Consider the following 15,802-nt stretch of genomic DNA (forward strand, 5'->3'; position numbering starts at 1 on the left):
AGCTTTGTCTTTTTTATAAAAATATGGAAGAAAAATGATTACCTATTGATTTTATTTTTGTGGAAATATTTTTGGTCTCTGACACTTCAGGTTTATTATAAAGCAAGTGCTGACATACCTGAGTGAAAAGGTTAGAAAAATTCTAGGTTATATTTTATGAACCATTTTAATGTACTTTGAAACCACTAATAGGCTTTAGATTTTATATCTTCTAGTGAGACCCTCAAGTCTTTACTGAACTGAAAATGGCAGCAGAAAACTATACTAAATGTGTTAGTCAGTTTCTGTTGCTTATAACACAATGCCTGAAACTGGATAGTTTATAAAGAAATGAAATTTATTTCTTACAGTTTTGAGGGTGGGCAGTCCAAAGCCCAGGGAGCACATCTGGTGAGGGCCTTCTTCTGTGTGGGAATTCTCTATAGGATCCTGTGGCTACCAGGATGTCACACAGTGAGAATGGGCTGAGCAAGAGAGCTAAACTTCTTACTCACTGTCCTTATAAAGCCATCAGAACCACACCCGTTACTCCATGAATGGATTAATCCATTCACAGGGGCACAGTCCTCACAATTTCATCACCTCTTAAAGGCCCCACCTTTGAAATAACATAATTGGATTTCACATCCTCTTAACACTGTTACAGTGGGGGTCAGATTTCCAATACGTGAACTTTTAGGGGACACATTTAACCCACAGCACTAAATCATCCCCAGATTTAGTTCATATATTTTAGCACCTATCCAGTCACTAATTCAGTATATATCTAGTGACCAGTTGGGTATTTTTATTTTGTTGCTATTTTCTTATTAGAATTTGTAGCTAACTGGGAATAGAATCAGTATATTCATGAATGTGACAATAGTAATAGCAGCCTATAGGTAAAAAAATAAATAAACATGCACCATGCCAGGACTGTAGATAGTGAGTTGAGGAATAATCAGAAACTGGTAACTCAGTAGGAGGAAGACTTCCAGGAGGAAATTTTTTAAATTAATAGACCTTTAATTGAATTATAACATACATAGATAAAAATCACAAATCTTAAGTGTGTAACTTTTGAGTTATCATGTACTGACAATATTTGTGTTAACAGTACCAAGATAAGAAGTAGAACAATACCAGCACCCCAGAAATTCCCTTCATCCCTCTGTCACAGCTGCACACCCACTCACTTTTAAAGGAGGAGACAGTCACATGGAGAGTGGTAGCCATCAACTTGGAGAGTGGGATTTTAATGATCATAGAAGTTAAAGGCAGTAAAATGTATTTGGCTGACTAGCAATACCTGTGTTTGGAATAAACAATGAGTTTGGGAGATGGGGGCAAGACAGTCAGTTGGCAGAGAGCTTTAAAGCAAGGATTGGAGGTACAAAATTATTTGAGAAGATAATAATTTAGTCCTATTACCTCTCTCTTTAAAATTTCACCAGTTTCTAGGAAAAACTCAATTCCATTTCTAGCTTTTATTAACTGGTAATATCTTTGTATTTATTAACTTATGTTTTCTGTCAGAAACGCTGGGTCACAGATTCGGATCCCGAAACTGGCATCAGACTGTGGGTTCTCAATAAGGACAGATAAATGAGTTAAGCATTATGATTATAGAAAGGAAGTTTAGCAGGCAGATGTATTATAATAAAGAGATATTTTAATCAAGTAGGAGAGCTCTCTGTTTAAGAGTTTTCAGGAAGGGAATGTTAGTACCTTGACTTTATGAAAAAGAAAGAGGGAGAAAATAAACAGAATAATCTAGTGATTGAACACTAGCTTGGATTTTTTTTCTTTACTCATTGTTCACTCTAGGAAGTCATTTTATTCATCATAATGAAATTTTTAAATCTTTTTTATTTACTCTTAACATTTATTAAAAACAATTTCAACCTGCCAAATAGTTGCAAGATTGGTAGACTGAGCACCTGTATGCCCATTGCCTGGTCTTATCATTTGTAAGCACTTTGTTACATTTGCTTTATCTCTCTCTCTGTATTTAATACTACTTTTCTTCTTCTTCCTCCACCGTTATGATTTTGATGGTGAGCCATTTGGAAGAAAGTTGTAGATAATCAGGATCCTTTACTCCAAAATATTCAGTATGTATCACCTATGTAACCACAATATAAAAATCAAATTTAAGAAACTTAACATTTTTATTACTATTATCTAATACATAGTCCGTATTAAAATTTTACCAGTTGTCTGATCCAGGATCACACATTGCATGGTTGTCACATCTATTTGTTCTCCTTTAACTTGGAATAGTTTATCACCTTTTCTTTGCCTTTCATAATGGTGCCTTTTAAGATAATGACATTGTAGAAGAGAACAAGCCAGCTGTTTTGTACAGAGGCTCTCATTTTAGGCTTATCTATTTCCACCTACTTTCCTTCCTGAAGGGGCTATGATGTGGGACTTTGAAGATTCATGGATTTGTTACTGAGAACCTTGTCTTGTAGAACAAAGACTATAAAGATTGTTCTTTAGAGAAAGGCTGTTGGAACATGTCAGGAGCCCAAAATTCTAGAAAGTGGATTCATAAAGATAATTTGGGTATTATTGAATGTAATTATTTGTGTATGTATACACACACATAAATATATATATATATAATTTTAGAACCAAAGATTTACAAACTATGGAGCAAAAATTAGGGTTTGTAAAGGCAGAACTTTTGACTTTGATGGAACAGTGCATTTACATTTTAAGGTAAATCACATAGTAAATAATTGGTTTATATTATAATGTACTGTAGAAGATAAGTCAGGATTAGATATATGATCAGCTGTATTTATTTTCAAGTGATGTTTGGACAAAGAATTGAAAAGATTCTGTTTATATGTTTGAGAACCTTGTAAATACCACACAGTATTTTTAGTTATGGTATAATGTCAGCTTTTCTGGAAAACTCCTACTGGATATATTGAAAAACCATTTTGAAACAGCAAAAAATTGGGGACTGTATTGCTGCCTTTTCTACCTACTAGTTATGTGACTGTAGGTTAAGTACACAACTTAAAACCTATCCAGATTCTGGAAACAGATGACCTAAGACTGATTTCTGCCTGTGCGACTTAAGATGTTGGGCAGATAAGTAACCTCTCCATGCCTTAGTTTCCTCATCTCTAAAATGGATTGTAATACTACCTACCTCATATTTTATGAGTGAATGAGTTAATAAGCTTTATAGTGAATGAATTAATATATGTTAGGTGCTTAGAACAGTGATTGGCATATAGTAAATCCTATGTATTAGTCTTCATTGTCATCATCATCATCAGATCATGGTTTATTTATTAGTATGATAAATCTGTTGACCTGTACCAGCCACCTACGAAAAAAACAAAACAAAAAAGCAAACAAAAACCAAAAAGGTAAAACTGTTGAAATGGAGATAATACATACTTCATAGGGCAGTTATGAGAGGAATATGTGAATTAATACATATAAAACACACAGTAAATGCTAAATATATAAAATATTGTCATATCCTTCAATTAGATGCATATTAACAGGCCTACATTTTTATTTGTGAACCTTTTATTATTTTGTTTCTTTCAAATTCTTAGTTACTACTGACATTATACCGTGAAACTGACAACCATCACGATAGGTGTATTTATACAACCTAAGTGGTTTCTAGTCAAAAAAGTTTGAAAAGCACTGTACTGGGTGACAGTTGTTGGTGTCCTTATTCTAAAATGTTCAAAGTCTGTGTGTTCAATTTAAAATTTATAGGCATTACTCAGTAAGAAGGGCCCCCAGGTTCCCGAGCTGGAGTGGCGGGGGGCCAGGGCTTTTGCCACACCCCCTTGACATCTGCACCCAGCCCGGCAGTGACCAAGCCACAGCTGAAAGCACCCCGGGTCTCCCCTATGGGAATGAGGGGTGTCCCACAGGTCTCAGTCTCAGCCCTCCTCCTTCCTCCTTCTTCCATCCCATTTCCTTCCCCTTTCCTTCCCCTTTCCCTCTCCCCCTCCCTCCCAACTGTTCCACAACATCCTAGAATGTAAAATTTAAAAATTAATAAAACTACATTTTCTTAAATAAATAAACAAATAAATAAAGCTGGAAAAAAATAAAATAAAATTTATAGGCATTATATTTATGGTTATAATTCTGTTTGTTTTCATAGTTATTCTATTGAAATTTGAGTTTCATTTTGTTCAGTGTTAGTCTTTAATTGGTCATTATATTGGAGGGGATACAGCTAGCTAAATTAGTATTAGCATTGAGAGGGAATTGATGGTATTTAACCAACTACTCACATGAAATGCTTGGGGAATTTTTTTTTTCCCCAGTGGATATCAATAAAGTTTTGCCAAATATAAATTAACCAAGTGAAATGACTTATGTTTTAAGATGGGCTTTTAAAAATACATATCCTTTCTATAAACATTGGCAAGAAGATTGTATGTAGATTTGTACTGAGATTTTATTTATGCCCTTTCATCTCCAGTTGGTGAGGGTGACCCTGAAATTAACTGGAGTTTACCTGACTTGATCATTTTCTAGTGCCCTGAAAATACAGTTCCATTGTTTTGGCAAATTATTTTGACTCATTTGGCTCTGTTACTTATGTCTTATAACATTAAAGACCAAATTTCAGTATATTTATTTTTCTTTTATTGGTGTAGATATGTGTATTTAACCATACTGTATTCTGAAATAGGTTTTTAAAAAATTTGAGGGAGATTGAACAACTTCTAATTTGGAGCTGAATTATTTATTTTAGATCTTAGAGTAATTTTATGTAATAAATGTAGTTATTTGGTTTTGGATAATCAGCTATAGATGATTGTAATGCTGTTCTTCATTCTCTCTGGCCCCAGTTTCTAGCTGTTTTTCTGCTCATTGTTATCTGAATCTGTGAAAGATATTGATAGAAATAAACAGACATCGAAATTTTTGTCACTCAGTTTTGTCTCTGCAACTGACAGAGCAAAATGATAATCATTTGCTTTTTTAAGGCTGTTATCTCTTTGATAAACTATTACAAACTGTTCTCATGTGCACATGCAAATAAATATCGGATATTTATTTTGTTGTTTACACCAGTTAAAGACAGCTATAGGCAGGAAGACTGATTTTTAATCTTTTTCTTTTTTAAGAAATACCAACACACGTTAGAATGATTTTTGCAAGACATTCGCAGTATATCTGCAATAACCTATGTCATTTTAAGATAACTGGAATCATATTGTTAATAGATTTATAAGGAAATGTTGAGGTTATTTTTGCCAAATTGTTTTAGTAAGGTAGGTGCCACAAATACATATTGTATATGCTTACTCTTTTTTCTTCAGTCACAAATTAACACATGGGGGATATTTTAACAAGACAAATGCGTATGTGTTTATTTTTTAATCCTGAAAAAATAAAATTTTAAATGAAGCCAATATGAGGAATTTAAAATAGTGTTTTAAAACTAACTTTGTTTTCTTCTCTGTATGTATTTGTTAATAGAAAACATAAAGTAAGTGTTTACACTTTTTCCAAACTTATTTACGTTTAGGAAAAAATAATACAAGGAAAGCATTGTCTCTTAATCTGTAGAATAAGCTTTTAATGGTAAATATAAATATATTAAATATATTGTTTTAAACATTACATATTTTTAGAAGCTAAGTTACCAAGTTCTTGATAATGTCTTTATTATTAGCATAATAAATTTAAAAGACTTTGTACAGAATTTTTTTAATAAAAAGTAAGAAAAATTTGATATTTTATAGAATCAATTAAATGAGATTAAATGATGTTTTTAGTTTTAAGAACTCATTGTTTTGAATCTATTTCTTTGCCTTTGCTTTTTATTTCTGGTCATAATAGTTAAAATGTTGACAGGTCATTTATGGCAGAGGCTGACGGGGGCAGGGTTTCTTTTTTGGGTCAGGTATAATAGCCATCTGAATTTTGGTCCCTGGCTTTGTGGATTTGGAGAGAATTTTTGTTTCCAGGCATTTAAAGAAATCTCTGTTCAGTCATTAGCTTCAAAATATCCAGTTTTTAACAAAAAATTAGTCATGCAAGGAAACAAGAAAGTATGGCTCATATACAAGGAAAAATAGCAACTAATAAAAACTGTCCTTGAGGGGGCCAGACATTGGATTTATTTTAAAAAGGGAAAAAAGTAGATAAGTTGGTCTTTATCAAAATTAAAAACTTTCGTTCATCAAATTACACTATAAAAAAGTGAAGACAGCCCACAGAATGGGAGAAAATATTTGCAAATCATATACCTGATAGGGATCTAGTATCCTGAATATAAAGAACTCTTATGACTCAACAATAAAAACACAAATAACCCGATTAAAAATCATACAGTTTATAGCAAGAAAACATATAATCCAATTGCGAATGGGTAGAGGACCTGAATAGTCATTTCTCCAAAGATGGCATAAAGAAGGCCAACAGGTATATGAAGAAGTGCTCAACATCACTAATCATCAGGGAGATACCACTGTGAGATACCACTTCATACCATTAGGATAGCTGTTACCAAAAAGACAAGAGATAAGTGTTGGCGAGGATGTAGAGGAAAGGGAACCCTTGTACACTATTGCTGAGAATGTAGATTGGTGCAGCCGGTATGTAATGCAGTATGAAGTTTCCTTAAGAAATTAAAGATTTTACTACCATATGATCCAGCAATCCCTCTTCTGGGTATATACACATAGGAAATGAAATCACCACCTGATAAAGACAGCTATACTCCCATGTTCATTGCAGCATTATTCATAAGAACTAAGATATGGAAACAACCTAGGTGTTTGTCAACAAATAAATGGATAAAAAACTGTTGTAAATGAGTATATACAGTGGAATATTATTCAGCCTTAAAAAAGAGGAGATCCTGGGCCGAGCCTGTGGCGCACTCGGTAGAGTGCGGCGCTGGGAGCGCCGCGACGCTCCCGCCGCGGGTTCGGATCCTATATGGGAATGACCGGTGCACTCACTGGCTGAGTGCCTGTCACGAAAAACCAACAACAACAACAAAAAATAAATTAGAAATATTTAAAAAAAAAAAAAAAAAGAGGAGATCCTGCCATTTGTCTCAACACGAATGGAACTGGAGGACACTATGCTAAGTGAAATAAGCCAGACACAAAAAGAAGAATATTGCATGACCTCACTTATATGTGGAATCTTTAAAAAAAAAAAAAAGATCAAATATACAGAGAAAGAAAATAAAACAGTGGTTGGGGGCAGGGAGGTGTATGCCAAATGATACAAAGTAGCAGATATGTAAGATGAACAAGTCTAAAGATCTAAGGTGCAACATAAGGACTGCAGTTAGGAATAGTGTATTGTATTCAGGATTTTTGCTGAATGAGTAGATGATGGGTAACTATGTGAGATAATGGATATGTTAATTTGTTTCACTACAGTAACTATTTATATATGGTTAAAATGATATGAGATATATATATAAATGGTCACCATATGTTACTATATATATGGTGACCATTTATATATATATATATAAAACATATAGTGACCATTTATATTAGTTATAAGATATATATAAATGGTCACTATGTTTTATATATATATATAAATGGTCATATGTATAAGTGGTCACTATATATAGTGATATTATGAAAATCAAATCAAAATGATGTTATGAGATATATATAAACGGTCTATGTATGTAGTAACATATAACCATGTTACTACCTTTAAACACAATATAATTTATTTCTTAAAAAATAGGCAAAGGATCTGAATGGACATGTCTCCTAAGAAGATGTACAAAGGGCCAATAAGTGCACAAAAAGATGCTTGGTGTCATTAGCAATTAGGGAAATGTAGGTCAAAACCATCATGAGATACTGTGTCACACCCACTAGGATGCCTATGATTTTTTTTAAGGGGGAGAAATAACTTTTTGTCAAGCATGTGGAAAATTGGAACCCTCCTTCTACATTGCTTATGGGAATTTAAGATTGTCAGCTACTGTGGAAAACAGTTTGGAAGTTCCTCAGAAAGTTAAAAGAGTTACCATATGACCCTGCTGTTGCACTCCTAGTTATATACCCAAGAGAACTGAAAACATGTTCACACATAAAGTAGTATATAAATGCTCATAGCAACATTATTGATAATATCCCAAAAGTAGAAACAACCTAAATGTTTATCCACTGATGAATCGATAAACAAAATGTGGTGTCTGCAAATGACAGAACTATAAAAAGGGCAATGAAAATCCCCATGTCCTCATCCTTTCTTAGCACATGAGAAAGATTTCAGTTGTCATTGAAATGAAATGACAAAACTGAAAACTTCTTTTAGAGAACCCTAGGTGTCTGAGGATCCAGTTTGAAAAACATTTCTTTATGGAAATTACCCAATGCAGGAGCTCTTATGATTTTTTCTGTGTGATACTTTTCACACAACTATCACTTTGGGGACGTTTGGCTCTCAGAATGTCGCTTTCATCACGTATAGGCCTCTTTGTGTGAATTGCCTGCTAAGCATTTTAAAGTATATTATTAGAGTTCTTTATTAAGTATTTGGTACTGATTTTTCAAATTATGCAGTTTGCAGCTAAATCCGAGAGATGAATGACTGATTTCTTATGTAGAAATCTTTAATTCAACTGAATTGTAAAGCATTGTCCTGTTTCTTCAGCCTCCACCTATTTGGTTTAGTCTGGTACATATGAATGAACAGAGATAGATATGGTTTCTTGTTCCTAAAACTACACTCTAAAGATTGCATGAGATTGGGTATAGTTTACCAACTCTTTTTAAATCAACAAGGTACTTTTAGAAACCTTACCTTTATTTAAAAGGTGACATGCAAATTGGTTTCCTGAAACCAACATTTCTTTTCTTAATGACCCTTATTTAAATATCCTAACTGCCAAATATAAAGCCATTCCACACCAATACAACAGCTATGATAGTTTTTCCTCATCAGAGGTTTTGCATTGGACTGTTTTATGTTTTGTAGATAGAAAGCAGTTAATACCAGCATCATACCATCAGCAAATTGTTGGCAACTCTCTCATAGTCTTTGACTTTTGGCTTTTACTTTGGTGGGCCAGTTTGGCTGCTGTGGAATTGTTGTCTGCTGTCTCCCCAGCCCCAGGAACTCAGGTAAATGTAGCAGATGTGAATCTCCAGCTAGTAGTCTGAGGGTAGTGCAGTATGGGAATCTTATTTTAGATCCAGATTTATTTATTGCTCAAAATTATCCAAACTGTGAGATTGTATTATTTAAATTGTGTAAATATAACATGGCTTGTGTCTCTATACTACTGTGAAGTATTGCAGGTTGTTTCTCCAGTGTTTCACAGTATATTTACCATTTCAAAATTTGAAGAGATATTCTCCAATTTCTACACCAATAAGATAGTGGAGTTTTTTTCCCATTGAAAGTAGAAGAACAGAAAGTCTGAGAAAGCTCATGTTTCTCAGTTATAGGAAAGGATCTCAAAGCTTTATAAAAGATTCCAGAAAATATTTAATCATAAGAAAACTTAAATATTCTTTAAAAATCTTAAATGCTCTGTTAGTAAGATAGCTTGTTTTAATTCATCACCTACTTCTTTAGCTTTATATCTTTTAGGCATTATATTAGGCATTAGATATACAGGAAGAAAATCTAGTAATTAACTTTGAGTATAAAATCTAGAAGAGGAGACAAATAAGAGAATTATAGCACATTGTAATAAGAAATATATGCCCAGGAGTATTTGGAAAACAAGTAGAATTCCAAATGGGTGAATTCTCAGATGGGTATAGTGTAATTTCACTGGAGACAGAAAAACTGGGCAGCTAAGGAAACAAGAAGTGGCACCTGAGCGTGAAGTAGGAGTTAGATAACTCTTTTCTTTTGGATTTGGGCGAACTCTGAAGTCATATCTTTCACCTTCCTTATCATTTTCTTCTCTCTTTTATTCCTACTTTTGTAGAAAAGTTTGGAGTTGATGCTTTGTCATTATTAATTTGTTACATAATTGCACTTTTGTATTAATTAAAAAATATATACATTTTATTTCTATGTGAAAATAAACTTATGTAACTTCTTTACTTCCATGATATTTGGTTAACCTTATTTATGCTTCTGTGAATCTCCATAGGAAAGAAGGTATCCCTTTTGTTAGTTACAGGAATATATCACTTAATTGATTATTCTTAGTTTGTATTTGGGTTTCAGAATGGATGCTAACAAAACCATTGTGGGTTCTTTTGACTTCTTTTTTGTAAAGGTTGTTGTTGCAAGTGTTGCATATTTGCCTTGCGTTGGGGTTGTCCACCTTAAATTGTAAATTTTGCAAGGGCTGTATAAGTCTATATTTTCCTGATCATAGGTCCCTTCCTGTTCACTCCACCCCCTAAGCAAGAGATTTAACAAGTTTTTTTATGACATTAACCCATAATGCAGTTCATCTCATTTATTGTTTTTTTTTTTTTTTTTTTTTTTTTTGTCTTTTTCGTGACGGGCACTCAGCCAGTGAGTGCACCGGCCATTCCTATATAGGATCCGAATCCCCGGCGGGAGCGTCGCTGCGCTCCCAGTGCCGCACTCTCCCGAGTGCGCCAGGGGCTCGGCCCTCATTTATTGTTAACAGAAATCTGAAACTTAAGTCTATCGTGTTTTATACATGTTGGATTTGAGGTGACAGTGGGATATCCAAATAGTAATTTCCATTTAGCAGTTGGACACTCAGATACCAAATTACTGAGATGAGAAGGATTGTACTTATCCTTCATAGAGGAAGTCTAAAAATGAAAGTCAAATCCTTTCATTCCTCTGCTCTTAACTCTCCAATGATTGCCTAATTCACTCAAAATTAAAGTTCTTATAATGACTTTTAAGGCCTTAGGTGACATAGCCTCCCATTATGTCTCTGACCTCATCTCCTGCTCCCCCATTCCCAAGTTCTAGCAACTCTCACCTCTTCCATGTTTCTCAAAAAGCAGTTATGCTCCTGACTTAACGCCCTTCCCTTTTCCTCTGCCAGAAGCATATATTATTGTCATGGCTCTCTCGCTCACCTCCTTCAAGTCTTTGCTCTCATCTCACCTTTTCAGTGAGACCTTTCGTACTACTTTACTTGCTACCCCTCCACTTCCACACACCTAAGCTTCTATTTTTGCCTTATTTTTCTCAATAGCACTTACTACTTTCTAATATACTATATAATTTTATTTTTTGTTTTATTTATTGTCTCCCTCACAATAGATTGAAACTCTATGAGGATAATGATTTTGTAAATTTTATTCACAGCTGTATCCCCAGTGCCTAGAACAGAGGTTGGCATATAGTAGGAATTCTAAAAATATTTCTTGCTAACTAAAATTAGTCTGCTCCCCACACTGAGGTCAATTTGAAATTTTTTGCTTAATATTTACCTTTCCTGGGAATATGGGATATTACCAAGGATTTTATTTTTATTTTTATGTCTTTTCTTGAGGAGGTTGAAACTAAAATTAACATAATTAAGTTATATATTTGTATATACAGATTATATATAGTATATAACATAATTTATTTATATATGTAATATATAATCCATAAACACTTGATTGGACAGGCATTTAGTCACTCATTCAGCAAATTCTATAATAGAATTTGCTATTATGTTGTATTAATTTTGCTATTGTATTATAACACACACTAGGTGAGAGTGATATAAACTTTGTATATTTTGTTAAGGAGGTTGGATATTGTCCTGTGGGTAAGGAGGATTTAATGAAGGGTTTTAAGTAAGAGATTGACATGATCAGACATATATTTGGTAGCCTACTCTGGCAGCCCTTCACAGAAGATTTAAGGAGGACAAGACTGGAAACAGGGAGACCATTTGGGAAGCTATTTTAGTAGTGCAGCAAGAGATGATGAGAAACTGGACTGGGGTCTTGGTAAAGGAGAATATGAGGAAGGGATGAATTTTGGAAATATTTAGGAAATAAAAATTGATAAATCTTGGAGTTTGCTTGCATGTGGGGTATGAGAGAAGAGACTACAATAACTCTAATGCACTGAGACAAAAAACACATGAGGAGGAAATAGGTTTAAAGAGATTATGTACTGTGCCCAATGACAGGCAGGTAGTGGTTAAACCAAGACTTGAACAAGGTCTTTCTGCCCCAAAGCCCATGCTTTTGACTACCATGCTACAGTAGGGGAATCCAGTTGATTCCTCATCAGGGAAATGATATCTTGAAAATGACATTTGAGCAGGAACACTTTTGCTGCTGTTTATAGGACAGATTAGATGTGAGAATGACTGGAATTGAGAAGCAAGATTAAAGGATCTTGCATTAATCTAGAATAAGGTATTTGGTTCCAAACTAGGATCATAACTATACCAGGGAATGAAGGAGGAGATGATCTAAAATCTTTTGTTAAGGAAGAATCAGCAGGACACAGATACCAATTAGAAATGAGGAGTAAAAGAGAAAGAAGAATAAAAAATAACAGCAAGATTGCAATCTTGGGGATGGGAATTTTCATAAACTGCACTTCTAATACGGAGGAACTGGAAATGTGCCTTTTTGGTTACATGAAATAATAAGCTCATGATTAAACTGTTAGGGATTATTCGTACACTGAAAATGGTATATTAGACAGTCTTTGATCTTTAGAAATGGGCTAGAAAGAGTGAGTGAGTTTTAGGACTAAAGAGAAAGGATTTGCTCACACCTATAACTTAAAGCCATGTGACAGGTTCTCATTCTGTATAAGACCATTCTTCACAAGATCTCAACATTCTTTACAATAAACTATCCCAACATGACTGCTAACATACAGTGCTATAGTTTTTTAATAATTAGAATTTAAGGAAAATCTAAAGGTTTTCCCATTTAACAAGAATTTTCCCTCCTTTTATGAGGTTAGATGGAGTAAAAGAGAATGGCAAGGTGTATTGTTTGGCACCAATAAAATCCAAAAAATAATGAAGATTCTAAGACCAGGGATAGGGTTCTGAGTTTCATTAGGGATTCTACAGAGAGTCGTGGTTGATGAAGGACAGATCAGAAGGGATCTTTAAACACAGTCAGTAACTGGCGCAACATGTGAGAGACCTGGCTGGCATGCTAGGAGGAGTGACTTTGTGTTCTCTGGCACCTATACCACAATCCTAACATAGACTAAACATCTGATCTTTGTTGCCTGACTACATAAACACAGGTTAGGAATATAGAATCCAAAGTGTAAAGTACAATTCAAAATCCAAATCTAGTTTATCACTTTAACTTTAATCATTTATGTATTATTTATTTTCCTATCAATATAAAATCCCAAACCTTATGAGTAAAAGTTGTTTTGAATCCTTTTACAAACTAGGGTATAAATAATAAATACAAAAAATAATTTCTCTGGCTTCACTTATACATTCAGTTTTTACATTTACACATTAAAGTGATTTTCTTCTCTTTGAAAAAAATCTCAATCTCTATTTAATTATCATCCTAATTGATCACAATGATTTCATAAAGAATTATTAATTCTGTTTTACCGATATAGAAAAGAAAGTAGAGGAACACTAAATAGTTGGTGACTCTTGTGCTTTTGTATAGATGCTGATGCTTTTATGGTGGTTGTAATTATTCATCGAGTGACCACAATGTTTAGAAATTTTCTAACATGGGGGGCTTCCCCTCCCCTTATTTGGATGGAAAGGTCATAAGGTTAGATTTCTTACTGTTGTCTTTCCTTTTTAGGTGTGAAGTTTTTCAACATGAGTGGCCTCGGGGACAGTTCTTCTGACCCTGCTAACCCAGACTCACATAAGAGAAAAGGATCGCCATGTGACACACTGGCATCAAGGTAGGAGCACTCTTCTTTACATCATCTGTTTCTGGCAGAGCTGCTTTATCATCTTTACTACCACTTTATTTTTTTTTTTTTTATTTTTATTTTTATTTTTATTTTTATTTTATTTATTTATTTATTTTTTTAATTTTATTTTGTCGATATACATTGTAGCTGATTAATGCTCCCCATCACCAAAACCTCCCTCCCTTCTCCCTCCCCCCCCTCCCCCCCAACAATGTCCTTTCTGTTTGTTTGTTGTATCAACTTCAAATAATTGTGGTTGTTATATCTTCTTCCTCCCCGCCCCCCGGTTTGTGTGTGTATGTGTGTATGTGTGTGTGTGAATTTATATATTAATTTTTAGCTCCCTCCAATAAGTGAGAACATGTGGTATTTCTCTTTCTGTGCCTGACTTGTTTCACTTAATATAATTCTCTCAAGGTCCATCCATGTTGTTGCAAATGGCAGTATTTCATTCGTTTTTATAGCTGAGTAGTATTCCATTGTGTAGATGTACCACATTTTCCGTATCCACTCATCTGATGATGGGCATTTGGGCTGGTTCCAGCTCTTGGCTATTGTAAAGAGTGCTGCGATGAACATTGGGGAACAGGTATACCTTCGACTTGATGATTTCCATTCCTCTGGGTATATTCCCAACAGTGGGATGGCTGGGTCGTATGGTAGATCTATTTGCAATTGTTTAAGGAACCTCCATACCATTTTCCATAGAGGCTGCACCATTTTGCAGTCCCACCAACAATGTATGAGAGTTCCTTTTTCTCCGCAGCCTCGCCAGCATTTATCGTTCATAGTCTTTTGGATTTTAGCCATCCTAAGTGGGGTTAGATGGTATCTCAATGTGGTTTTGATTTGCATTTCCCGGATGCTGAGTGATGTTGAGCATTTTTTCATATGTCTGTTGGCCATTTGGATATCTTCCTTAGAGAAATGCCTACTTAGCTCTTTTGCCCATTTTTTAATTGGGTTGCTTGTTTTCTTCTTGTAAAGTTGTTTGAGTTCCTTATATATTCTGGATATTAATCCTTTGTCAGATGTATATTTTGCAAATATTTTCTCCCACTCTGTTGGTTGTCTTTTAACTCTTTTAATTGTTTCTTTTGCTGTGCAGAAGCTTTTTAGTTTGATATAATCCCATTTGTTTATTTTTCCTTTGGTTGCCCGTGCTTTTGGGGTCGTATTCATGAAGTCTGTGCCCAGTCCTATTTCCTGAAGTGTTTCCCCTATGTTTTCTTTAAGAAGTTTTATTGTCTCAGGGTGTATATTTAAATCCTTAATCCATTTTGAGTTGATTTTAGTATATGGTGAGAGGTATGGATCTAGTTTCATTCTCCTGCATATCGATATCCAGTTATCCCAGCACCACTTGCTGAAGAGGCAGTCCCTTCCCCAGTGAATAGGTTTGGTGCCTTTGTCAAAGATCAGATGGCAGTAAGTGTGTGGGTTGATTTCTGGATTCTCTATTCTATTCCATTGGTCAGTGTGTCTGTTTTTATGCCAGTACCATACTGTTTTGGTTATTATAGCTTTGTAGTATAGCTTAAAGTCAGGTAGTGTTATGCCTCCAGCTTTATTTTTTTTGCTGAGCATTGCTTTGGCTATTCGTGGTCTTTTATTGTTCCATATAAATGTCTGAATAGTTTTTTCCATTTCTGAGAAAAATGTCTTTGGAATTTTGATGGGGATTGCATTGAATTTGTATATCACTTTGGGTAGTATGGACATTTTCACTATGTTGATTCTTCCAATCCAAGAGCATGGAATATCTTTCCATCTTCTTGTATCCTCTCTAATTTCTCTCAGCAGTGGTTTGTAGTTCTCATTATAGAGATTTTTCACCTCCTTGGTTAACTCAATTCCTAAGTATTTTATTTTTTTGGTGGCTATTGTAAATGGGCAGGCTTTCTTGATTTCTCCTTCTGCATGTTCACTATTGGAGAAAATAAATGCTACTGATTTTTGTGTGTTGATTTTGTATCCTGCTACTGTGCTGAAATCATTTATCAATTCC

At 34.4% G+C, this 15,802-nt stretch overlaps 1 protein-coding gene across 13 annotated transcripts in view; it reads left to right on the plus strand.

The window, feature by feature from the left end:
- NCOA1 (nuclear receptor coactivator 1) overlaps window positions 1-15,802 on the plus strand; it is a 256,917-nt gene that overhangs the window by 134,780 nt on the left and 106,335 nt on the right. For 12 of the 13 annotated variants that reach the window (XM_063077723.1, XM_063077726.1, XM_063077730.1 and 9 more), the window contains one exon: window positions 13,677-13,782. In XM_063077723.1, the coding sequence (XP_062933793.1) occupies window positions 13,694-13,782 (89 nt within the window). In that variant the 5' untranslated portion in view covers window positions 13,677-13,693. Of the gene's footprint in view, window positions 1-9,069; window positions 9,099-13,676; window positions 13,783-15,802 lie in introns of those variants that run through there. The other variant, XM_063077731.1, reaches the window with a different exon arrangement.

The sequence above is a fragment of the Cynocephalus volans genome, chromosome 14 (assembly GCF_027409185.1).
Source record: "Cynocephalus volans isolate mCynVol1 chromosome 14, mCynVol1.pri, whole genome shotgun sequence".
NCBI lineage: Eukaryota > Metazoa > Chordata > Mammalia > Dermoptera > Cynocephalidae > Cynocephalus > Cynocephalus volans.